The 26,535-nt window shown below is 39.3% G+C and overlaps 2 protein-coding genes and 1 long non-coding RNA gene across 11 annotated transcripts in view; 1 reads left to right on the forward strand and 2 right to left on the reverse strand.

Moving 5' to 3' along the window:
* Positions 1–1,564: 1,564 nt before the first annotated feature.
* ccdc59 (coiled-coil domain containing 59) lies at positions 1,565–14,496 on the reverse strand. Of its 2 annotated transcripts, XR_011346717.1 has the most exons (5): positions 14,324–14,496; positions 12,030–12,261; positions 11,357–11,435; positions 6,805–7,331; positions 1,565–5,557 (listed from the first exon to the last, which is right to left on the reverse strand). XR_011346717.1 is itself a non-coding variant. In XM_069904032.1 (4 exons), exons 1-4 carry the CDS (start codon positions 14,460–14,462, stop codon positions 7,170–7,172), a joined length of 612 nt encoding a protein of 203 aa, XP_069760133.1. In that variant the 5' UTR covers positions 14,463–14,496; the 3' UTR covers positions 6,802–7,169. The 2 variants fall into 2 exon arrangements, 1 of the variants encoding a protein (XP_069760133.1); XM_069904032.1 differs by lacking the exon at positions 1,565–5,557 and having other exon boundaries at positions 6,802–7,331.
* The window catches only part of mettl25 (methyltransferase like 25), a 53,038-nt gene continuing 40,993 nt past the window's right edge, over positions 14,491–26,535 (forward strand). For 7 of the 8 annotated variants that reach the window (XR_011346714.1, XR_011346715.1, XR_011346716.1 and 4 more), the window contains exons 1-3: positions 14,491–14,807; positions 21,040–21,192; positions 22,637–22,743. Coding sequence is in view for 5 of the 8 variants with exons in the window: in XM_069904027.1 (XP_069760128.1) it covers positions 14,606–14,807; positions 21,040–21,192; positions 22,637–22,743 (462 nt within the window). In the remaining 3 variants the exon portion in view is untranslated. The remainder of the gene's footprint in view (positions 14,808–21,039; positions 21,193–22,636; positions 22,744–26,535) is intronic. The other variant, XM_069904029.1, reaches the window with a different exon arrangement.
* On the reverse strand, positions 15,908–19,215 carry LOC138746136 (uncharacterized). The gene is made up of 2 exons (XR_011346718.1): positions 19,065–19,215; positions 15,908–16,053 (listed from the first exon to the last, which is right to left on the reverse strand). It is a non-coding gene; the product is annotated as an uncharacterized lncRNA (long non-coding RNA).

Raw genomic sequence — 26,535 nt, forward strand, 5'->3', positions numbered from 1 at the left:
CATGGACTTCAGTAAGGCCTTTGACAAGGTCCCACACGGGAGGCTAGTTCACATGGTTCAGACACTAGGTATCCATGGAGAGGTTGTAAACTGGATTTGAAAAGACAGAGAGTGGTAGTGGATGATTGCTTCTCAGATTGGAGGCATAAGCCCAATGGACTAGCAGTATGATGCTTTCGGAACAGAAGGGTCGAATGGCTTGTTTTCTGTGCTGTAGGGTTCTATGGTTTCATTTGATATCTTTCTCCCTTTGCAGCCCTCCTTGTCACACTTTCATTGTACATTCTTTTTCTTCTTTCTCTGCTTCATCAGCAGATCCCTCTGCCCTAATTCATTCCCCTTGTCCAACATACATTGCAAGCAGTTGATGTCCAATCAGTAGTCTGAGCTGTGCGACCTGAAAATCACTTTGCTCTATTTCTTCTCAATTAACCATGAATTACCTGGCTTGAACATAGAAAATTTTAAAGTCTGAAACGAAAAGTGCCGGAGAGAGAAATGCTTCAAGTCAAAGATACATTGTTAGAATTTGGAAAGAGAATTAAGCAGGTTAGATGTGAGATCCAAGGAAGATGCGAGAGGCGAGGTAACCAAAGAGCTGCATGCTTTAGGGAAGTGGAGGGATTAAGATCTCACTACGTAAATGATTTAAATGGATTGGCTGACTATTCTCATTTGTGATTATATTGGAAAGATCTTATTTGATCTTATTTGCAAATTATCGACAATTTGAGGGACATTTCATTTATTCCTGATCCTTGGAGAGAGGTAGTAGACTGCGTCTTCAGCCTCTTCTACGAAGGTAGCCCCATTTCCCGAGGCAGGAATTTGCCTTAAACACACAAACGACCTTAAAGATATATTAAAAGGCAGCAACCCCTCGATTTGGAGTTTCTTGACCCAGTCGGATCTTTCTGGAAATAAAACATCCCTAGTCTTCCAGCAACGGCGGATACTTCTGCCCTTCGGATTGGTCCATGCCCTTATGATTTAGACCATTGTTGCAGTTTACATGACAAACCTTCCATTCTGTTACAATTCGTGTTTTTTTCTTTCTGCCATTGTTTCTTCCAGGCAAACATCCAATAATATCTTGTTGACATCAGGCCCTCTCTGAACATGTTTATTTTAAATCAAAAAGCTTAAATATATTTTAAATTAATTATTTAAATGAAATAATTAAACATTTTCAGCATTCTAATTGCATTTAGGGGAAAACAATGAAATGCGCCCTTAATTGTAAGGTTTCAGAAACTGGATGAAGAGAGATCTTGTAGTGGCAACCGACATGTCTGAAGATGGCAGAGCAAGTAAATAAGCTGAATAGGATAGTTGGTGAAAGAATAATAATACTAGGGAAAACTCACTAGAAAAAAAAGTACATAACACTGTTTTAGCCCTGGTGAACAATTCTGGTCATCACCTTGCAGAAAGAATGGAGATAATACAGAGGAGGTCTGAACAGTTTCATTTTTTAGGAAATCTTGGCAAGGCTACAGTTGTTTTCACTGGAGTGATGAATGATGCAATTGAAACATTTAAAATGATGAAAAGTCTAGACAGGTTGAATAAAAGGATTTATTTCCCTCGACAGAGATCAGTAACAAGGAGGAATAATTTCCCTTAGCTGGTATCAATAACAAAGGACAGATTTAAGATAATTGATAGAGGGATCAGAGGGAATCAGTGGGTCATTTTTATTGAATGTTTATTCAGTTTTACAGATATGAACAGCTGTGACTCCACATAAGGTTTGTATCCACCAGGATCAGAACAGATTTCACGTTAGTTTCCTTGAAGGATTGATGGGAATTTGAGGTTTAAACTGAGTGTTGGTGGTGTTCTGGACCTCACTAAAAAGTCAGAAAACATCATTACATTTAAGAAATGCATGACATTTTCATTGGTGGAATGTGCAATTAGCCACTGAAAATTTTTTAAAAAATGCAGATGTTGGAAATCTAAAATAAAGCAGGAAATGCAGTAAATATTTAGCAGGCTAGGCTGTATCTATGAGAAGAAAACCAATCAGCTTTGTTTCACTGCACAAGATGCAGCCTGACCTGCTAAGTATTATTTCCAGCATTTTCTGTTATTATGTCTCTTTTTTGGCCTGCATTGACACAATGCATTGATTGATCTCCTTTTGTTTTCACCAGTTCTATCTATGTCTCCCAAAGCAGAGATAATTTATGAAGAATAATGAAAACTTGAGAGGTGTTTGGAAAGAAGTATTTTTGGGAACACCTGAAGAACACTGATTGACAATCAAAAACATGTTGACCCTCCAATTATCACTTTGAAAATACAGATTTTGAAAGCATCAGTTTTAAATGTTATGGTGTCATTTTTCTCACTGTTTATTCTATTTTAATGAGAGGAACAGTTGTGATTCCACATAAGGCTTGTAATCTCCAGGTGCAGAGCAATTTTCACATCGATTTCAAAGCATTATATTTATGTTACTTCAGTGTGTTGCACATTATGCATTCAATGTTTTATCTGATCGGACTAAATAACTTGAGAAATTAATATCTTTGGATTTGGAGACATGCTTCATATTTCTTCACAACATATCAAGATGCTTGAAAACAGCTGAATGATGTTTTCTACTAACTGTTTTATAGTCAATCACAAAGGCAGTTGCAGAAAATTTCTTCTTTGGCTTGGCTTCGCGGACGAAGATTTATGGAGGGGGTAAAAAGTCCACGTCAGCTGCAGGCTCGTTTGTGGCTGAAAGGTGACTCCACAAAGTTTTCCTTCAACCGCCTAAAATGACAGAAGACGACGAAATGAACTGACCCAGTATGTAAAAGTAGAAGACACAAATTTCTTGTTTATTTTCATTGTGACGACATTGTTTAATGGGTTTAATGTATCATATATGTTGAGTGGGTGGGGAGGGGGGGGTGAAGGAGGGAGGTGGGGGGGGGAAAGGGGAGAAAATGACACTGTGTATATTCAAGAGGGAAATGTTTGTGTGTATTTTGGTCAGTATGGTTCATAGTGTGAAAAATAAAAAAAATTTAAAAAAAAACAATGCAATGAAACAAAGTCCCAAGTGGAAAATAAGTAACAAAAAGTAGCAAACTTAATTGTCACTAATAATAGGTCTTAATTTCTCATGTAGTTAAAGATCTAGAAATAGCATAATTTGTCAGAAATTGGATTGTACAATAATTCCCCAGCCACCCCCAACAAACTTTGTAATTCAATATTGATGTATCCTAAAGTAAATCATAACCATGACCACCGCCAGATGAAAGGATGCAATTATAAAATGGGACAGAGCACTTGCAGCCAGAACCATGCTATCATTATCAACATTTCACCCATGTAAGACCAAATTGCTGTGCATCTCACCTTTGAAGCCTTCCTCACATAACTCGGAAATCTCAATCTAAATACAACCATATTTAACAGGCTGAAAAAAAAACATAACATTGAGTTTAATATAAGCATGCCATTTAAAGAGTCTATCCACTCACAATGAGGAACATCACAAAGCAGATCCAAAACTCATGGCAACACGTTACTTATTTTCCACTTGGGACATTAATTTGGACAATTGTTTCATTGCATTGTTGAAGAAAAACTTTGTAGAGTCACCTTTCATGAAAAATAAAGTTATGTGGGAAGGAACACAGCAGATGCTAGAATCTGAGACTAAATACAATCTGCTAGAGGAACTCAGGAGGTTGAGCAGCATCAGTGGGAGAACTTGGGACATTAATTTGGACAATTGTTTCATTGCATTGTTGAAGAAAAACTTTGTAGAGTCATCTTTCATGAAAAATAAAGTTAGGTGGGAAGGAACACAGCAGATGCTAGAATCTGAGACTAAATACAATCTGCTAGAGGAACTCAGGAGGTTGAGCAGCATCAGTGGGAGAACTTGGGACATTAATCTGGACAATTGTTTCATTGCATTGTTGAAGAAAAACTTTGTAGAGTCACCTTTCATGAAAAATAAAGTTAGGTGGGAAGGAACACAGCAGATGCTAGAATCTGAGACTAAATACAATCTGCTAGAGGAACTCAGGAGGTTGAGCAGCATCAGTGGGAGAAAAAGAATGTTTGAAATTTGGTCCTGGAACTTTTCATCAAGACTAGTTAGATGAGGTGCTACTCTTCAAAGGGCACATCATCTCCAATTCTTGTCAAATTCTCCCCCACTAAAGGATATTAAGCAAATTATTTTAAAATTATATATATTGGCATTAGCTATGCCTTAAGGGTTATGAATAGTAACTATCAACTGAGAGGTGAGGGAGGAGATTGTGAGTACACAAGGAGATTATGGGGCATTCATAAGGAATAAGATGGAAATGTGAGTCTGCGTCAGGGATGTGCTAGTATGAATAAAGGCCTTAACCTGACATATCTGTATTTTTTTTTGTGCATGGATTCACCCTCCTGCCACCTATCTCATTCAACAGCTCTTCAATGCCCCTTTCAGAGTACCCCTTAATTGGGCATGTGGGCCAAAATGGCCTGTTACTGTGCTGTATGTTAGATTTTTAAAAAGCATTCTCAATGTCCTCACGACCTCCTTTCTCCATTACAGCCATTCTGTGTGCTACTGCTCTCTGGCTAACAAGGCAAATGCACCTTTAAGGGATAACCCTTCACTGAGTGTTGCACAACAAAGTGGCAGCATCTTTGTACCTGGGAGTACTGTCAACCGTACAAGGGAAAATTATGATTTAACCCATCTTTTTGAGTGCAGAACCCTGCATGACAGTGGCAAACTTTTAAAAAAAAAACAGCTGATTAGTTTGTATTTTTCAGATCCAATTAGGCACCAACCCTACAAGCATCATTGTTTAAGCATACCAAAACAGGCAAAATCCAGTTTCTATGGAAGTTTAACAGAATAGATGCAAAATAACTTTGAGGAACTGCATTCCAGAATTTGAAAACAACCAGACTTGGAATAACAGCAGCATTCCTTGCCTTCTAAATTTGGAGGTTCTGACATGAAGCTTGGCTCCAGACTTGAACTTGTAATATGTGCTGAGAATTAAGAGTACTAAATGCGATCTCTCAGAATTGCCATTCTTTCTTTTGTAGTGAACAAGCCATGTCAAATCTATGGTAGTACATTCTCAATAGCAATAGTTTGCTCAGTAAACAGGTATCATTTGAACAGTATCACAAAGCAGATTACTTGGTTATTAATTTTTCACTGAAGGACCAGTGATATAATAGACAGTGCACAATTCAGAAAGCAACTGACAAATTTATGTTTTCTTCACCTCATAATCTTACCTTCTGGATTTTCAGAGATCAGAGCTTGGGAAGCAATTCAAGAACTTCAGTTGCTGTTAAAAACTGCATACATAGGAAATTCTACTAGTTGAATATGTGTGTTGAGAATGGCAAAACAGCAGCCTACTTTGTCCTGCATGGACTAGGATTGCACTCATCACAGGAAGTGAAAGATATTAATACTGCTGACTTGGGCCTTGTAGATGAAGAGCCTTTGGGGAAAAATGGTTGGTCACAGAACTATCAAAAATGTTCTTGTTGTCTTGTGGTTGGACCAGGCAAGTTTCTGTCATTTGAGTTAAGGCATGTCCATGTGTGTGTGGATAGAAACTACTTTACATTTGAGGAGCTTTGTTCAGAACTGAATAACATTTGACCTGATGATAAAGGGAAAGTTATTGATGAACCAATCAAAATAGTTTGTGAAGGACATTGTTCTGTCCTCACTTACCTTTTTCCTAGAAATGACAATGTTTTTTAGACTGCAAGTTTGGGAAGATCACTGAAAAAATTAACATAGCTACTGCCTGTGTGGTCGTTCACACTGGGTGCCTGAGTGCAACAATCCCAGTGGTTGGACGTGCAGTAGAATGAATGACCAACAACGAATTTTTCTGGTACAATTTACATGGCAGGCTTCCTCCAAAAAATTGTAGGGGTCCTGTAGGATAAATCACGGTGCAGGAATTGACTCCTGCACTTTCCTTTTTAAGACTGCCATTACATGCCTGGAGTCTAAAAACCATAAGTGAAAACATTTCCTCTGCAGATTCTTATTAACCAGAAAATAATATTAACCATTTTCACTTTCTTTTTTAAAACCATCCTTGCTCAACGGATGCCTAATGCAAAGGCAGTTATTTGCAGCTGATTTGTAGAACTCAGCTCAACATTTGAACAAATATTCTAACAAGTGTCTTGGCAGAACTCAAATTAAGCACAAGTGAATAAGTTCTTGTTAGTTCTGCTTGCCAGCTATGCTCACATTCGGTTTTTTTAAACCTCTGATCAAGAGTTGGCTGATGCAACTGTATCAAGCCAGATTGAACATACAACTGCATCACAATAGTCTGGCTGGAGGCAGAAGCAATTGTGGAGAATGTGTTCTTGCCAAATCCAGTATACTCAGCTGCTTCTTGATATCACTGGAAAGTGAAGACTGGAGGAACAAAGACACAGAAGGCTGAAGACCGCGTTTCAGTCTTCTGCCTTCAGAATGGACTCCCTGGCACTAAGAATGAAAACACATTGCTATAGTTGCTAACTATTTCATTCTTGTCCTTCATCAGTTAGGACAATAATTATCAGGATTTAAGGCTATGATCTAATCTATCCATTGTGGTATCAACTTGCTCCATCTACAACTTGTTACCTCCATGATTTAAACTGTGTATAGTGAAATGTAGATTCATTAATTTAGCAACCAATTTCAGATAGAACTAGCATTATTTTGCTCATTGGCACGTTCAATCAGTTCAGTAAGAAATGTCACTTTTTAATAAAATCAATAATAGGCTCCATATGAAAGGATACTTAGCAAGGCAGATATTTAATAAAAACATGAAAGAGAATAGTTTAATAATTACAAATATATCACATTTTGTTCTTTTCAAAGTTCAAGGATGCTAAATTAATGATAAGAATTGAATTATTTTGCTCATCATAAAAGGACCAAGGCAAGTTTCCACCTGACATTTAGTCTTCTTTTCACTGGATGTGCATGTTTATGGATGCTTATAAATGAAGCGGTTTTTTTTCTATCAGTCTTGGAGATCAATTTGAATGAAATACTTTAAAAATGCTTATGTTCAGGGGCCAATTGCCATATATCAGATTTTTTTTAAAAAAAATGGGTAGTAATATCATTAAGTGGTGCAAAATTAGAAATAGATCTTATTTCATGTCCTCTCTTGGATTTTTTTGAGTAAGTATTCCATCTGCAAGTTAAGGTCTGGCTGTCCTGTTCTTGTTTTCTTGCTGAGTATTTTATATCTCGCCAGTTTTTGTTCTTTGTATTTTCTCCGAGCCTCTTCCTTTTCTTTTTGTCGTTTTTCAGCTGCCTTAATTAAAAAAGGAAAATGAATATTCAATGATATTAAATGACATGAAGAACAATCCTTTGCACTCTTATGATTAGGTACAACACAAATATACTTTGATGGCACAGCATATGGTAATAACTCACAGAACGGGAATCAAAAGTAAAATTTGGTTGCTTGCCAAATCTGAGGGGCATTATCTCTCATAGCCTCTGGCTTTGTGTTTTCTTGATGCATTAGATTAGCTTGATGAATTTCCCAAGTTGAATTAGCCTGGATTGATCTGCCAGTGTCAGATATCACTAATGGTATTGGAAGTAAAGTGAATTCATTTTGAAAACTTCTCCAGTTTTACATGGAGCTAAGACAGAGGAAGGAAAGTTGCAGCTATCATGGAGGGATGTTTTAGAGTGGAGCACATTGATATCTCAAAGCTACTTCCAATGCCCACAGAATAATGTTACAATCATGTTCAACATCCCATGTGAGATAAAGCTCCCAAGTATGAAGTCTCTGTTATTGCTTCTCTAATGCTTGCTGTAAGCCATCCCAGTGACCCACTACTGTACTTTGCCTTATTTCACCAAGTGGCACAGCCAAATTAAAAACACAATTTGGCAAAATGGGAAGAAATACTTAAAAATAGTTGTTGCTGATGTGGACAAGTCGTGGTTCTGAAATATGAAGGAAAATGGAAATGAGCCTTGGGAGAAAATGGTCAGACTTGCAGTGAGATGACATGCAATACAGAGATGTGCAAAGCGTTTAATATGAGGTGGGGGAGGGGAAAGTGAAACAGGACATCCATGATTAATTCATTAGTATAATTTTGAATATACTGTACAGACAACAATCTTTGAAGTTGGCAGGGCAAGTTGATAAACCAATAAAAAAATTATAAATAGGAACATGGAGTATTAAAGCCAGAATGAATGGTAACCCATTCTGTAGTAGAAGTCCAAAAATATGGATGCCAGAAATTTGGATCAGACTTTTCTAAAACTCTCAAACTTTTAAAATCTAGTGGGAGTTTATGTGCGTGCATGTGTAAGCACCACAGCAGCAACAATCAACCACGCTTAAAATAGATAATCTTATCACAAAAAAATCATTTGTATACTGTATTTTTATGTTACAACTTTCATTTTAAACAATTTCAAGCATTATGCACTTTTTATGTTGTGAAAAAAATTTATATTTATATTTTTGTCGTGTTGGATCATTTTTCTTTAAAACTGCTTGTTTTCATAAATGAAGCATGCTTTTTTTGCTAATGAATAAACTATCAAAATTGACCTGTTCCTCTCTTCTTTGTTCCTACTTAAATTTTAATTTTAAAATTACTGCCAGAGAATCTGGAAAATCCAAATATCTGAACTGACTCAATCCAACCAGACTGGATTTTAGGACTTCTACACTAATTTACCATTTCAGTTCTCAGCTAATTCACTTTAGGACACACCTTGGTGGGATGTCAAGGTCTTTAGAACAAATGGAGATTTGTCAATATTGTAACATCACCATAATAAACAAGTATCCGATAGTTTAGAGAGCCTTTTTACTTCTGACATACAAATAGATGACTGCAATTTTAATATATTTAATAAGATCATATTATCATGTTAATTAATGCTTCATGGACACCATGAATTTAAATACAAGTATGCAATCTTGCACCTCTGAAACCACAACCCTGAATGAGTTTTGAAATGCCAGCAGATTGGAGTCAAACTGACAGGATTGACCACAGCAAGCACTACGAGGTTCTGAACTTGTGTGATCACAAGTCTGGAAATTGTTGTCAGGAGTTTTCTGATTCCATTTTGATGAAGTCCTGTTGCTGATATCGAACTTACTTCAGAAATGGTGACTCCATTTACTTCAATGAAAACAACTGTTTACATTCTGCAGGGCTTTTAATTTTAACAATTTAATTATTTTGAAGATCTGAAATGGTTCAAAATGTAAATGTATAAAATTGTTCAAAGTTGATGTCTGGTAGGGCCACTGAATGAAACACGAAGGTCTGCAGACGCTGTGATTGTAGTAAAAATTCAACAAAATAACGGAGGAACTCAGCCAGTCTCACAGCACCCATAGGAGATAAATATATATACCAACTTTTCAGGCCTGAGTCCTTGTTTAAGGAATAAGCAAAAAACAGGAAATCTCAGAAAAGAGGCAACACTGGCCAAAGGAGGAGTCCAGACCATAGATAACTGTGATGCTTCACTATCTGATGAGGTGAACACCTTCTATGCCAGCTTAGAGAAGAACCCAACAGTACCTACGAGAATCCTTGCAAAGGCTGAGATCTCCATGATATCTGTCTCTGAGGCCGATGTCAGAATATCATTGAACTCTCGCAAGGCGTTAGACCCTGATGGTGGGCCTGGCAGGGTATTGAAAATCCGTGCCAATCAACTAGTTGGAGTGTTGACAGTCAGAGGTTCCCACCTGCTTCAAAAGGGCATCAATCATCCTGGTGCCCAACGACTATCACCCAGTAGCACTAACATCCACTGTGATGAAATGTTTTGAGAGGTTGGTCATGGCCAGAATTAACATGGACCTAAGCAAAGGTCTGGACCCACTGCAATTTGCCCATTGTCACAATTACTCAACAGCAAAAACAATATCACTGGCTCTCCACTTAGCTCTGAATCACCTCGAAAACAGCAACTCATACATACAGCTGCACTTCATAGACTACAGCTCAGCCTTCAACACCATTATTCCCTGAGTACTGGCCAATAAGCTTCAAACCCTGGGCCTCTTCAACCCTTCTCCAACTGTATCCTTGACTTCCTGTTCAGAAGACCAGTCAGTACAAAGTGGAAATATCTCCTCCTCACTGACTATCAATACAGGCGCACTGCAAGGATGCATGCTTAGCCCACTGCTCTATTCATTATATACCTATGACTGTGTGGCTAGGCAACATTCCACTGCAATCTACAAATGTGCCGATGACACCACTGTTGTCAGGAGAATCATAAACCTCAATGAGGAAACATACAGGAGGAAGATAGATCAGCTTGTTGAATGTGTCATACCAACAATTTTGCACTCAACGTTAGCAAAGACGAGGAGTGTGGAAGCTAGGAGAACATGATCCAGTCCTCATCGAAGGCTCAGTAGTGGAGACGGTGAAGAACTTCAAATTCCTGGGGGTCAACATCTCCGAGGATCTGTCCTGGAGACTCCGTATCAGTGCAATTATGAAGAAAGCTTGCCAGCGGCTATAATTTGTGAGGTGTTTGAGGAGATTTGGTATGTCACCAAAGAAGACGCTCAGAAACTTCTACAGGTGTACCATGGAGAGCATTCTGGCTGGTTGCATTACTGATTGGTATGGAAGTGCCAATGCTCAGGAAAAGAAAAAACTCGAGGGCTGATAACTCAGCCTGCAACATCATGGGCACCAGACTTCACTCCATTGAGGACATCTACAAGACACAGTGTCTTAAGAAAACAGCTTCTATCCTCAAGGACCCCCACCACCCAGGACTTGTATAAATGTATAAAATACTTCAAATTTGATGACTGGTAGGGCTAGGCTTTGATGACCACTGAATGAAACACGAAAGTCTGTAGACGTTGTGATTGTTGTAAAAATACATTATCCACCCTATTGTGGCGGACAGAGCCGAGGTGCAGAACAAAGCAATCTCCAGTCTGCGCCCAGTCTCTTTGATGTTGGAGACCACAAAGGGAGCATCAAATGCAGTAGATGACCCCCTGCAAATGGACACTGAAGAGCTTTCAATTGCTGTGTCCAAACAACTTGTTCTGATTGGTCAACATGATGAGATTATGTTAGGCCCTGACTCTGAATGGCCTCATTACACTAGATTGAGTGGCCCTTGACAAAGAATTAAGAGCAGATGTGGAAAAGGCTCAGTATATACTGACCACATGGGTTAACCGTGAGCCTTCCTGTTGACTCTAAATACAGGTTCCTAATTTATAACACAATGAGACATAGTCTGATTGCATGCTACAAGCAACATTATCATGCTTGAAACATGCATTGCAACACTTACTTCTTTCTTCTTTTTAAATTCTGCTTGCCTTTTTTCATATTCCTCTTTAGTTTTTTGATATGACGACTTTTTCTTTTTCCTAAAATCAAAGATAATCAAAGGATAATCTATGTACCAAAGTGAGCCAAACATCAATAATGGACAAATGGAGCAATTTTCAATTTCTATATTTTCATGCACAAAAGGCCATTGCCCATTGAGTTGATGACGGCTACATAACAATCCATTTCTCCACTTACCTAATCTCCCTGTGTTCCTATAAACTCACCCTTCTCTCAATTCTACCGTTTATCCACAGAGCTAATTTAAGGTCCAACTATTCCTGAACATTCATAGGATGGGGAATAAACCCGGAGTGTTCAGAGGAAATCAATATGGTTGCATAGGCGGAATAATTCACATCAAATCAAAACACCCCATTTTACATTACTGGTGGACATATGCTCACACTGAGCAGATCTCTTGCAATATAAGCAAATGGAAGATGTCTTTCAAATATGTAATTTTCCATGCGTAGGTAGCTCAAGCTTAAAGATACAATGAATACATCAGAATATATCATAATATCTTATTTTCAGCGAGAAAAGTTTTCTAAGCTTTTTCATTCTACTTGCCTGGAGGATGTAGAAAGGATCAAATTTAAAAAAAAAACTTTTCAAAAATCAAAGCTTACTTTTGTATTGCCTCTATTTCAGCATCTGGTTGATTTTTTACAGAATCTTCACGTTTGGCTCTCTTTGATTGTTTCTCAAGAAACTCTTCTTCAGCCAGATAGAGATGCCGCAAATGATCTGGGTAAGTTTCTTCATACTCTACTTGAGGATGTTGCACTCTCTTTTCTTTTCTTAGTAATTTCTTGTACTCATACTTAATCTTCTTCTTCTGCTGGAAAGCAAACCCTCTTCCTGAAAGTGAGCATTGTTAGGATTTCATCAAAATCTAGACTCTAGAATATTTCTGGCATTAAATCAATGGCCTCATTTCATTTATTTACATCATAAATCATGTAGTTAACATAATAGTTCACTCTTCTCAGAAGAAAATTAAAAAAGTGGCACCACATAAGAGCAACAAGTGCTGGACATCGCAGCACAATAATTCATTAAGAATACTAAGTGGATGTCTATGTTTCATATTTATTACCTGTTTCAGTACGGAGGTAAGTTAATGTGTATTATTGCAGGTTTTTTTTTTACAAAAATGTTTGGCTGCAGAAAATAAGAACTTTGGTGCATATGGACATACGTTTATGACAATAAACTTGTTATCATTACACCTTTTGGCTCAAGACTGGCTGAAGGGGGTAGAGTATTGGAAACGAGATGTGAGAGTGTTGAGGGTTCCTGATCTTGTCAAAGATTTGGATCTGGAGCATGGGCTGCTGATGGTTTGGATTGGACTCTGTGTGGCTGTGGGGACTATGGAAGCACTGGATGTGAATCCACAGACACTTGGTGACTCACTTTTGCTTTTTTTTTCCTCTGAATATATGAAGTGCTTCAGGCAATTTCTGCCAATGGCAAATCTGTGTACCTTTTGGCAGGCAAAAGCAAATTCCATGTAATATTGCACTGTTTTTATTACATGACAATAAAGGAATTTTGGATTCTGGTCTGGGGAAATGTGTGGAGTTATGGCATATCTACAGATATTTAATTCCCAGCCACGACAGCGTGATGGCCACATCATATCTGCCAACTTCAAGCTGCACTACTACATCATCAATCTTATTTCTTATTCTGTGAGCACTTAAATACAAGACTTTCAGTGCTGTATTCATGGCCCTTTTCAATTTTGTTCCTAAAGTACACCAAGTTAAATCATTAATCTCACACTTGCAATTTTCCCTTGTTGACTGCCTGTCTTTCCTCACAATCTCATCGCAGTACATCTTCTTTCCTATTCACCACCCTCTCATTCTGGTTCCCAGAATCTGCTCTCATCTCCTCTCCTCTCAGTCAGTGTGGCTTCCAACACTCCTCCCCTTTCTCCTCATCTTCCACGTCACCAGCCTTCACATCCAGTAAATTACCCTTTGCATTTTCTGCGACCTACAACATGATTCCATCACCAGCACAATTTCTTTCTCTCCTTGTTTCAGCATTCCAAATGGACTATCCCCTTTGTGACTCCATGTTCTAATCTTCCATTGGGATGAAGGGGTTGACTTATGACGAAAGATTAAATCGTCTAGGATTGTATTCGCTCGAGTTCAGAAGAATGAGAGGAGATCTTATAGAAACATATAGGATTATGAAGGGTATGGATAGGATAGATGTAGGTGGTTTTTTGAACTGGATGGGGAAACAGTCTCAAGATTCAGGGGAGTAGATTTAGGACAGAGATGAGGAAAAATAGTGAATGTTTGGAATTCTCTAACCAGGGAAATGGCTGAGGTTGCTTCATTAAACATATTTAAAATTCAGTTAGATACATCTTTACATGATAGGGGATATGGCAGGTAAGGTGGAGTTAGGTCATAAATTAGATCAGCCATGATCTTATTGAATGGCGGAGCAGGCTCGATGGGCCATTTTTGGCCTCCTCCTGTTCCTACTTCCTATGATATTTTTGTCCCAAGACACTTAGCAGACACAACATCTGCCAATTCCTTTCCATAATCTAGGGTCTTAAGCAGCCCTTCCAGTTGAAGCAGCATAAAACTTGCCCTCTTGCTGATGACATGGGTTTTCCAGCACCAGATAAACCGGTGGTTCTCCCCACCCTCCCACATATCCCTGGTTCTCCCCACCCTCCCACATACCCCTTAATAAAACAGAGCAAATGCCATCTAGGTGCCCTGTAGTGAGTAAGGGATGACTTAAAATGGTATGGGAGTGGGGAAAAAAAAAAGTTTGGAACCAAACGCAGATTCAAGGATGGCTCATCCCTTCCTCCTCGGCCCAAGGACCCAGTCAGAGGATCACTGTCGGGGTGCTCGATAAGTCGGCAGTGGCTCGTCCTCACCTTCCTTGGCGCTACCCCAACCCTTCTTAAAATACCAGGACTTCATCTGGCGCTTCTTCCTCGCATTCGCTGCCCCCTTTCCACCATTCGAACCGCCGCTGAAAGACTCCTCGGGCCACGACCGGTCGCCGGGCGCCATGTTTCCTCGGTCAGTGACGTCATCGAAAGCGCCGCAACTACGGCGGCCGGCACGAGGTCGCCGTCTGCCTGGGGTCCGAGAGGCGGCCCGGAGCCCAGTTGTGCTTCAGTCCCCTCAGAGACCCCCCCCCCCGCCCCCCCGCCATGCCGTTCCCCTGTGATGTGCGCTTGGACTTGGTGAAGAGCAAAATCAAACGTCTCACCGACTTCCTGGACGTTTACCTCAAAATCGCAAACGTGCACACGGTTGACTTTTATACCAGTGACATTTGGACTGAGTTCGTGTCCGTGCCGCCTGAAACCGTCATCTCGGGGGTCCTCCATCAGCAGGGAGGAAGCTCAAGGGGTAAGAAGGATTTGACTCGCAGCGACGGTTCTCGATGTTGTGAGGCCGACTCCACAAGAAGCGAGTGGCCAGGGGTCAGCCTTCCTCCTCCTTCCCCAAGGTTTGACACAATTGGATCATGCAAGCCCCAAATTAGAACTGCTCCTGGCCTGACCTTAGGAGGCCGCAAACAATTTCACGGGCAGTACAACTGGTCCTAAGATGTTGATAAATGTCATTTTATAACTAAGCCTTGGGGAAGGGTGTTGTGCCTTGTACAGGTTCCCATTTCTGAAAGGGCAGTGGCGGCTTGACTTATCTGGAAACCGAGATTAATTTGAAATCTTTCACCGTGTTATCAATTTAAGCACTCTCCATTGGTTGCAGGGTGTGATGCGCGTTGAAAGAACCAAAGACTTGTTGATCCAAAGACTAAAAGACTGGAGCATATCACAAGGTGGTCGACCAGTCCAGAATGACCTGGTCTGGCTTGGACCAATCCTTTAAGACCTGCCAGTAGGTGTGGCTACACTCTCAGCCAATCACAGTCATCCTACACTACCAGCTACCATCTGACCAATGTCTGGTCAGATCATGACCTGGTCTGGCTTGGACCAATCCATAAGACCTGCCAGTAGGTGTGGCTACACTCTCAGCCAATCACAGTCATCCTACACTACCAGCTACCATCTGACCAGTGTCTGGTCAGACCATGACCTGGTCTGGCTTGGACCAATCCTTTAAGATCTGCCTGTCGGTGTGGCTACACTCCCAGCCAATCACAGTCATCCTACACTACCAGCTACCATCTGACCAATGTCTGGTCAGATCATGACCTGGTCTGGCTTGGACCAATCCTTTAAGACCTGCCAGTAGGTGTGGCTACACTCTCAGCCAATCACAGTCATCCTACACTACCAGCTACCATCTGACCAGTGTCTGGTCAGATCATGACCTGGTCTGGCATGGAGCAATCCTTTAAGACTCTCAGCCAATCACAGTCATCCTACACTACCATCTGTACCTATGTACATCTACACATGGGTGATAGAATCTGTACGATCACGCAGGGCAAAATATTTAGAATTGCCTCCAACATTATCATCCTTGTCACATACATGTTCACTATTGGTTGTTTTTTTTATTGTAACCTGTTAGGGAATCGCTTTTTCAAATGTTTCTGGTTGTACTGCTTTTCTTCTCCTCCTGTTACCACACGGAAGAAGGGCATGATCATTGAGTGAGTGATTCCAGCTGATGAGAGCTCCTGAATGGGGCACAAAATAGTGGAAAGTGTCAGTTGCATTGAGAATGTAAGCACTTTTGTCAAATGTAGGTTTCAATAACTTTTAAAATTGCAAGAAAATTAGCATCAAATACCAGAAAGCTAAGTTACATTAATGATAGGTGGCACCACATGTTGTAACTCTTATCAGTTATTTGCATAAGCCCACAAATATTTTCAAGCTGATATATTGAAGGTTACATGAGGAGAGGCAGGGCTTTTCAGAAGATGTATGCAAGATATCTCACCAATGAACAAGGGCATTGGCTTGCAGTCATTTCCAGCATAAAAGCAGTGCAAATCAGTTACATATGAAAATAGACATGATCTAATACTGCAGTGCCACTGAAAGCTCTTAGAAAATTTCAAGCTGAAATAGGGGTTATCCCTTCCCTTCACACTGTTTGATTAAAAATACATTTTCTTTTGCAGAAAGAATGTAAATGGTTGAATCTTGAAGCAATCAGCACGAATAGTTCTCAATAATAGATCAAAACAGTCAATTATAAACATATCTGTTTCTAAAAAAAAATATGAATTACTGACTTCTAATGTTTACATTTTTATATGATAATTTGTTAAAATGTAATCATACTTTTTAGGTAGTCATGAAGTCACTGAGTTACACAACATGAGAACAGGCCCTTTGGTCCACCACATCTTTATCAACATCATATATGGTTGTATGCCAGCATTAAATCCAAATCCCTGAATGTTTTCCTCATTCAAGTACTCGTCCAGATGCTCATTAAATCTTGTTACTGCTTCTCCCTCTATCTCCTCATTTCAATTACCAACATCTGAGTTACAAATTTACACCTTCAAGCCCCTCCATCCTCTCACCTTAAACTTATGCTCTCTAGGTTTACACACCCCCACCCATAGAAAACAGGCTCTCGCTATCTGCCCTATCTATGTCTCTTTAAATATTATCTATCTCTACCATGCCGTTTCCCAGTCTCCTCCAGGGAAAATAGACCCAGCCAAACTATTCTCTCACAATCCAGTCAACATCCTTGTTAATTTTTTTTCTGCACCCTCTCTGGATTAATCACACCTTTCCTGTAATGTGGGAACTCGAATTGTATCTAATACTTCAACTGAAGCTGAACCAACATTATGAACAACAGTAAATATGAATCCGAACATTTGTCCCATGTATAACATTTATATAAAATTGCGAAGAGCATGGATAAAGTGAATGTTCATAGTTTTTTCTACAGGATAGATAATTCTAGAGCAAGAGGGCAAAAGATTGAAAATGATGGGGACAGATTTAAGAGAGATGTGAGGGAGAACTTTTTCACTCAGAGGGTGGTCCATATCCAGAGCTGTGGGGGCCATTATGCTGGTCATGAATTCCAATTTGACTCCATGAATGAGTTGGCCTGAAGGGCCAGTTCTGTACTGTTTGGCAATATAACTCTAGGCACAAATGCCATATGCCTTTTTCACCACCCTCTCGACGTGTTTCACTTTAAAGGATCTATGTGTGTGATATCCCTACGGTGTGATATCCACGCTGCTGAAGATCCAACTGCGCTGGGTAGGTCACGTCTCCAGAATGGAGGACCATCGCCTTCACAAGATCGTGTTATATGGCGAGCTCTCCACTGGCCACCGTGACAGAGGTGCACCAAAGAAGAGGTACAAGGACTGCCTAAAGAAATCTCTTGGTGCCTGCCACATTGACCACCGCCAGTGGGCTGATATCTCCTCAAACCGTGCATCTTGGCGCCTCACAGTTCGGCGGGCAGCAACCTTTGAAGAAGACCGCAGAGCCCACCTCACTGACAAAAGACAAAGGAGGAAAAACCCAACACCCAACCCCAACCAACCAATTTTCCCTTGCAACCGCTGCAACCGTGTCTGCCTGTCCCGCATCAGACTTGTCAGCCACAAACGAGCCTGCAGCTGACGTGGACATTACCCCTCCATAAATCTTCGTCCGCGAAGCCAAGCCAAAGAAGAAGATATCCCTACGGGTCTCTCCAGGACCATTCACCTTTTAGATCTTGCTGTGGTTTAACTTCCCCTAATTGCATCTCTACACACTTGTCTCAATTAAATTTCATCTGTCATTGCTTTGTCCACTTTCCCAGATGAACTAGATCTTGTAACTTTAGACAACCTTCTTCTCTATTCATTATACAAACAATTTTGGTTTCATCTGCAAATTACGAATCATGTACCTACATTTGGGGCTAGTGTAGCGATCAGTGCAATGCTGTTTAACACTAACGGCCCACGTTCAAATGTGGGGTTTTCTCTAAGGAGGTTGCACATTCCCTTGTGATCACGTGGATTTTCTCCAGGTATTCCGGTTTCCTTCCACATTCCAAAAGATCTACAGGTTAGTATGTTAATTGGTCATATGGGCAAGGACTCATGGGCTGGAAGGGCCTATTACAGAGTTGTATCTTTAAATTATTTTCCAAATCATTAATAAATATGATCAATAATGGTTGATCAATAACTGCTATGCGCAACTGGTCACCAGTCTCCCATCTCGTCTGAAAACACTCCTCCGCTGCCATCCTCTTCCTCCCACCACCAATTCAATTTTGTACTCATCCTGGATCCATGTTTTCCAGCCTTTCGTATTAGCCTATCATGAGGAATCTTATCACAGGCCTTGCTAATGTCCATGTAGTCGATATTTAACATCCCTCCTTGTCAATCCTCTTGGTCACCTCTTCAGAAAAACTCAATCCAATTCATAAGACATAATTTACAATGCACAAAGCCATGCTGACTATCTCTAATTAGCCCATGCCTTTCCAAAAACAAATATATTTTGTCACTCAGAAACCCTTTCAATAACTTTCCTACCTCCAATGTACCCACAACACTCATTCAAGGGTTTCACATCTTGCTATTTTGTACCAAATTCAGTTCCTTCCTTTCACTATTCATATATGATCTGATTTTGAATAATTTCTAATAATCCTGAGAAATTTCTTGCTTGATTCAAGTCTGTACTCAGCACTGACCTCAAAGATATTGTCCAGAAGATCTTGTATGGAGATTTGCAGTGTGGATTTCACCTTTCCCAATGTCATTTCAGGCAATTCTGACAACTAAGCTTAGTGACCGAGCTTGATGCTTAACATTGGACAACACATATTTTCAAAAGGTTTGCTTCCTGAAAAAAAATTAGGGTTTATGATAGACAATTCAAGATAAACGCAAAGATATTTTCATGTTTGTGGCATCACAAAGGAAATTGGAGAAATATTAAATTAACTTTTATTGAATTTAATCACATCTTGATGCAGGCATGATGCGTTAGTTCAACTGACATGAACATGTTTTGCTACCGGTTTACATTTGTATTGCCTCTCGTGTCAGTGTCCAACAATGGTAGGTCAGCATCGATGGATTTCAAATGCCCTGATACTGCTTTTCAATGGTTGCAATGTCCGGGTGAAATCTTTCACCATATTCATCACTGACTGCACCAAGATCGGCAAGGAAGAAGTCCAAGTGTGATTGCAGAAAATGAGTATTCAATGGCATGTTGTACTTCATGGTTTTGTATGATTGAGGTAGACATAAAATATGACAGGGAATCACAAATAATATGTTATATCTAAAAAATGGTACCTGGTAAGAAAATTTTAAAATGATGTTTGTGATCAACAGCCCAAAATCCATAAAATACACCCAAAAGTGTTCAGGAAGCAAAATCTTTGTTGTCCAGTGTAATTTGTAATGGAATGAAGGAAGACATACAAATAAGATTAAGATAGAAGCTGAAGTATCTGAACTAGCTAAAGGTTAAAGCTGGATATTTTAAAAAGCACATAAATTTGGAATAATTATCAATGAGTCAAAGTTCAGATTTATTGTCAGAGTACATTCTGTCATCACATACAACCTTGAGATTCTTTTTCCTGCAGGTCAGGCAGAATTTCAAGTTATCAGTAGTGCAAAAAAAAAAAGACTCAAGAAGAGATAGGTAGACAAAAGAGAGAAATGTAAACTACAGCACAGTGCAGACAAATTGTGCAATACAGAAAGAAAAATATTCAGTGCACCATTAAAAATTCAGTTGCAACAAAGATTAAGGGTATTTTATAGTGAGAATAGTTCACAAATGCCTTTAAGTACTGTACCTGACACTTCATGGTTTACAGCACACTATTTTGAGTAAGTTCCCAGCAGGGCACGCAATGAAAAAGCTGGAGACCACTGTCACCAACTTCAGGAATTTTGAATTTCATTGTGCACACTCATGAAGTTGATTAGCTGTCTTATAATGCTGAGTGCTGCTAACATCACAGAAACCAGTTCAGTGATTTAGAAAAGCCAATTAACTGAAGTTTATATGGTTTCAACAAATGTTTCCTTCAATTATACATGTAGTTTGAGCACAGAAAATACTTTTGAATTTCACTGCACATTAAATTTTCTTTTGATTTTATTTATTATTTTTATTGCACACAGAAGTAAATTTTGTTTTGAGATTCTAATATATCAGAAATATACAGCTAGTATTTTTAAAACTACAGTGCGTAGATTTTGTCTGCTTAAGAAATTGAGAAAATTTCCATTCATTGCTGTTTTAAAAGCAAAAATTTAATGATACAGGCCATTCAGGCCATTTTGTCCATGCCAGATACAATGAGCTCCTCTGGTTAATCCTATTTCCTAGCTACTGGCACTTAGTCTTGTAGGTGTAGCAGATCTTATGCTTATTCAGGTATGTTTTAAATGTGATTAGTGTTGTTTGCACTAACCACTCCTTCACAATTAGTTCCAGTTCCCAGCATGCATTATGGATGATTTTTTTTGCATTGCTGTACTGACCTTTAATCTATTTTCACTAGTTATTAACTCAATTGAGTGCCTTGTTATCCTGAACAGATGTCTCTTGATGGTACACCCTGCAGTTAGAAGAATTAACATGAAAACACTGGTAATGATATAAATTAAGGCTCTGATTTTGTCTTTATTCCTGACCAGAAGAAAAGGGTAGCTCAGTATGGGACCAGTCCCAAAAAATTAACAATGTGGCTGCTTACCTGCAAATTACTCGAGATCACTCTTTGCCAAACCTTGGAGTTTGCACACCACTGGACAACCTGTGGCAAGGACTGGGTGGAGATAAACATAAAGGTATGGAAATCAACCATTTTGTATGCTTATTTTTTAAGGAACGTGACAAAGAATGCGATGAACGTACAGTGCAAAAACTGGGAAATTAGTCGCTTAATTAATGCAGTGTGTTTGCTTCACCTCAGCTTTTTTCTGCCCTTCTTCATCACATTCCATCAATGTTGCTTTATGTTCCCTTCTCCTTCATGTTTATCCATATTTCTTTTAAATGTGTTCTTTGAAATTCACTTTAACTTTCTTGTGCTAGCAGACCCTATGTTCTAGAAATACTTATTTCTCTGAGATTCCCTCAAATTCCCTATTTGGTTTATCACTGATCACCCTTGTCCCTTGATCTGATTTCCAGCATAACTAGTTACAGCTTCTACTTTCTCACAATTGTAAAGGCTACCATTATATATACCCGCCGCAACCACCACCACCATTTTTCTTTATACTTATTTAATTGGTCCTGTAAATACAGACTCTTCAGTTAAAATTGATTTTTGCTGTGGTTTTGTTGCTATTTATATGTATTTTCTGGATTAATTCTGGAAATCAATAGTTCTCACTTTGATAATCTGATAAAATATCTAATTTGACTATTTTATTTATTTCTAACCACGTTAAATTCTGGCTTGTCATTTTTTTTTAAAGATTTGAAACTATTTGATATCTGTCTCAGGATGTCTGATTTTTATTTTCTTTGTGTTATTTCTTTTCTGCTTCAGTCTTTAAATCCTTCCCCATCACCATGTTTATTATTCCTGTCAACATCCTTTTGCGCTGCAGATGATGTCTTTTGTGAACCTAGATTGCATTACAGAATGTTCAGTTTTATATTTTGTGGATTTATAGAGGAAAAAAAAAAGATAGAATGCTAACTTGGAATATAGTGTAGCATGGTTTAGGAGATTCAAGTATATATTCAAAGTCTCCTTGGGGGAAAAAAAAAATGCAACGTATTCTCTCCACAATAATAAGAATTGAAAATTGCATGTGTCCTTAATAACCACTGATAAGGCTGCTCAAGACAAATGTCGGCTATGCAAAGTATGCATTGAAAGAAATCCCATTTGCCGCTGGATTTAATCTTGAGAATTCTCAGCCAATATAAAAGGCTGGATTACATATTTGAGAAACCTGAGTATTGCCTTAAGAAATGCTTTGGATGACTAAAATCCAGCCAAGGTTTAATGCTGCCTTTCCAGATCAGACATACTAAGTCACAGTGCAAACTTTGGAGCCATACTTTCTGTCTTTCAGATAACTATATTTGACGTTGCTCCATTTGACTGTGGAGTTACTTCTGAATTGGTTGCATTTCCTTGTGTAACATTTGCAAGTTTTGTCTCTGAGAAACCATTTGGTGCTGGATGTCAACCCCTTCAAGTGCAAACATCAGGCTGTTTCTCTGCTTATTTGCAAGAGTAAAATTTCAAAATATTTTTTATTTTCTTCCCAGAAACGTATTTGAAAACCAGCTTGTTTATGAATACAAAAAAGTCCCATGAGGTTGAGGTGATGTCTGAAATTGTTGCATGTTTTGCCAGATATTCCAATATCCAGCAGGTGAGAAAGAACTTTCTATGGTGCCTTTTTTTAAAAAAAAAAAAAAAAAAAATTCTGATGGTTCTAGCATAATTCAAATCTATTTAAAACACTTAATATTCTTAAGGCATTTAATCCAGGATTTGTTCTTTATGCCAGGAAAATGCTGGCCCTAATTCCTGGATTTATTCATTTTCATGGAGGATCTTTCCAAATGTGGAACATGAGATGGTGTGAAAATAGTGCTGGTAGAATGTAGAAATTAATCTGTCATGCATTTTGATGAAGGCAAATTCAGTGCAATCAATCCTGTACAACCTGTTTTCTATGTAGTAGGGACATTTTCAATGGAATCATTAAAATGTTTTCCCAAAATTGTGACAGCTGTGCCACGTTCAAGCAACAATTTAACATAGTCAGATACAGTTTTACATTTCAGTTTGATTCTGTTGTCGCCAACACTTTATCGACCCGCCAGAGGTGGCTCTATAGCGGTAACATCTCAGAAGAGAGCGACTCTTGGAGTTCTCAGCATTGAACGTAACTCTCAAGGCTCTAGGCCAGATTAGGTGAGGAAATTTTCTGTGATAACTTTCTGAAACTCCCACATAGCTCATGAATTAATACGAATGCATGTTGAACACCGTTTGGAAGAAAGATTGAGGCTAGCGAAAGAAAAGAACAAACAATGTTTTAGACACTTCAGTGACCATCATCAAGAGTGGTTTGATAACTCCAACACTGATAGAGCTGGTCACTTCCTGAAGGCTGGAGATGCCACACCACATCTGCCATGTTGTGAGGGAAGTAAAATGAATGAACTTATTGTTTGCCTTCATCGGTCTAGACATTGAATACAGAAGTTGGAATGTCTTGTTACAGCTGTATGGAATGTTGGTAAGGCCATATTTGAAATACTGTGTGCAGTTTTGGTCACCTTGCTGAAGGAAGGATGTCATTAGGCTGAAACAAGTGCAAGAAGGGTTCACAAGAATGTTCCTGGGACTGGAAGGTTGAATTATAGTGAGAGGCTGGATAAGCAAGGACTTTTTTCCCTGGTGCAGGAGGCTGAGAGATTATCTTATAGCGGTATACTAAATCACAAAGGTCCTAGATAAATGAATTGTCATTGTCTTTTCCCCAGGATAACGCGAGTCTAAAACTATAGAGGTCATAGGTTTAAGGAGAGGGGGAGAACCACAGGCCACTTTTTCACAGACAGTGGGTGCTGATCGGGAACTAACTGCCAGAGGAAGAGGTAGAGATGGGTACAGTTCAAACATTTAAAAGCCATTTGAACAGATACATAAATAGGAAAGGGTTAAATGGATGTGGACCAATTCTATTAATTATGGAAAATTGCCTGAGTGAAAAGAATAACCATGGCTGCCAAAACAAAATGACAAATTTCACTTCTCAATGATACTTGTGTAATGTTAATTTGATTTAAACTTAATTTCTAATAACATGTCAATCCTCAAAACCATTTCACCGCTCCAGCCTTCAGGTCTCAATTAAACCTTGAAACAAATTAATCAGTATAATTTTAACTGCAAACTTTTGAAACAAACACTAGTGGTTTAGCAGGGACTAGCTTCAATGGGTAACTTGAGTGGTATGGGTAAATTGGGCCAAAGGTGTTATATGACTTTATGACCCTATCTTTTGTACATGCATCTGTTTACGATACTATAAATATTGATCAGATGTACAAAGGGACTTGGGAATGCTCATGCAGGATACCCTAAGGTTAACATCCATGTTGAGTAGGTGGTGAAGAGGGCGAATGCAGTGTTGGCATTCATTTCTCGATGAATAGCAGGGATGTAATATTGAGACTCTGTGGGGCTCTGGTGAGACTGTGGTGAAATCTCACTTGGGGTTTTGTGCACAGTTTTGGGAGCCATATTTGAGAGAAAAGATGTGCTGGCGTTGGAGAAGGTTCAAAGAAGATTTACTAAAATGATACCAGGAATGAAAGAGTTAGCATATGAGGCACATTTGTCGGCTCTTGGACAGTACTCGTTGGAGTATAGAAGAATGAGAGGGGATCTCATGGAGATGCAAAAAGGCCAGGATAGTGTAAATGTGGCAAGGTTTCCCATGGTAGGAGAGTCTAGGTCAAGAAGGCATAACTTCAGGATAAAAGGGGATCAATTTAAAACAGAGATTTGGAAAAAGTTCTTTAGCCAGAGCTTCATAATTCTGTGGAAATTGTTGCCACAGGTGTTATGGGAACGTGCATGCATGTTTAAAGTCAGGTACACGGAATGTTGTGGGTACATGCATGCACGGGTGGCGTCAGATACACTATGTGCATTGTGGGAGAGTTTCAATTTGGTTTCATCTTCAAATGAATAAAGACATGCTTACAGCTTCGCTTGAGTGAGGTTATTTCCAAAAGGAAAATACACAACAAAGTTGACGAGGATAAACTCCGGTCGACAGGATTGACAGAATTTCGAGCGGCAGTGGAAATTGAGTGGGGAAAAAAAACAACATTGGGCTACAGCAAGATGGAAGCACATGCTCGGCAACAGAAAGAAAGATAAAGGGAAGAAACTCGAGCAGAAGATGGCAAAAAAGTAGGAATAAATTCTGGATTTACTTTGTTACTGAATAATAAGTAGTTAAAATGACAGAAGGACGATTTGGAGAATATAAAGAAATGGAAAACTGGTATGATTGTGTGGAAAAGTTCAATATGTGGTGCATTGAGGGATACAAAAACCTGCAAGAGAAAACAGGCACTGTTTTTAAATGAGATGGGGAGGAAAACATACAGTCTGATCAAGACACTGTTGGCACCGACCAAGTCTTATGAAAAGTTATGTGACCTGGTTGGAGAGCATCTGTCCCCAATACCAGTGATGATCCTGGAAAGATACAAATTCTACACCTAAAAGCAAAAGACAAACAAAACAGTGAGCCAATATTTTTCCCAATTGCGCAAGTTGCCAGAGACCTAATTCTTTTTGGACGAAGCCCTGAAAGACATGTTGGTAATGGATTTGGCTGATTGCCATGCCCAACGACAATTGTTGAGTAGGAAAAGTTTGGACATTAAGTCTGCCTATGAGATAGCATTGACTTTTGAAATGGCCGATTGTAACATTGATATTATGCAAGGGAACACATGGAGAAGAGAAAGGACTGATGAGAATGCTTCTGCTGTGATAGGAATGACCATAGCCCTGATGACTGCTATCACAAAAGGGACAGGGGCTAGTTGTGTGACAAGGAGGGAAAAGTGTCCAAGACAGAAAGAAAATAGAGAGGGGAAAAAAAAGACCAGAAATTATGCTGGAATGCAGAAACCGACCAAGCTTTCAATCACTTGAAGAAACTGCTGACCTCATGGGACATGGTTCTCATTCATTACGACCCAGACAAAGAAGTGACCCTTGCTGTTGATGCTGTTCACCTGTTGGTTTAGGTGTGGTATTGTCACAAGTCATGGAAAAGGGGGAGCAACCGGTTGCACATGCTTCCCGCTCCTTGACAGCCTATGAATGGAATATTCACAACTGGAGAAGGAAGGACTGGCCATAATCTTTCATCTTGAGCGATTTCACCAAAATGATAGGAAGTTTACTTTAGTAACGGACAATAAGCCTTTGAGCTTGATCTTAGGCCCCAAGAAAGGCATTCCTGTGTTAGCGGCGGCGAGAATTCAAAGTTGTGTGATGGAGCTTGCAGCGTATAATTATGACCTAAAGCATCGTCCGGCAGATAGGAACGGCCATGCAAATAAATTATAATTCTTATCTCTACCTGAGAGAGAACAGGCGGAAGGGAACATTAATCGGATGA

The sequence above is a fragment of the Narcine bancroftii genome, chromosome 11 (assembly GCF_036971445.1).
Source record: "Narcine bancroftii isolate sNarBan1 chromosome 11, sNarBan1.hap1, whole genome shotgun sequence".
Taxonomy (NCBI): Eukaryota; Metazoa; Chordata; class Chondrichthyes; order Torpediniformes; family Narcinidae; genus Narcine; species Narcine bancroftii.

Coding starts and splice junctions, on each gene's coding strand:
- ccdc59 (XM_069904032.1), bottom strand. CDS start 14,462: ATGGCGCCCGGCGACCGGTCGTGGCCCGAGGAGTCTTTCAGCGGCGGT. Junction 12,262..14,323: donor TTGGGGTAGCGCCAAGGAAG/GTGAGGACGAGC, acceptor GCTCACTTTCAG/GAAGAGGGTTTGCTTTCCAG. Junction 7,332..11,356: donor AATTTAAAAAGAAGAAAGAA/GTAAGTGTTGCA, acceptor TTTTTAATTAAG/GCAGCTGAAAAACGACAAAA.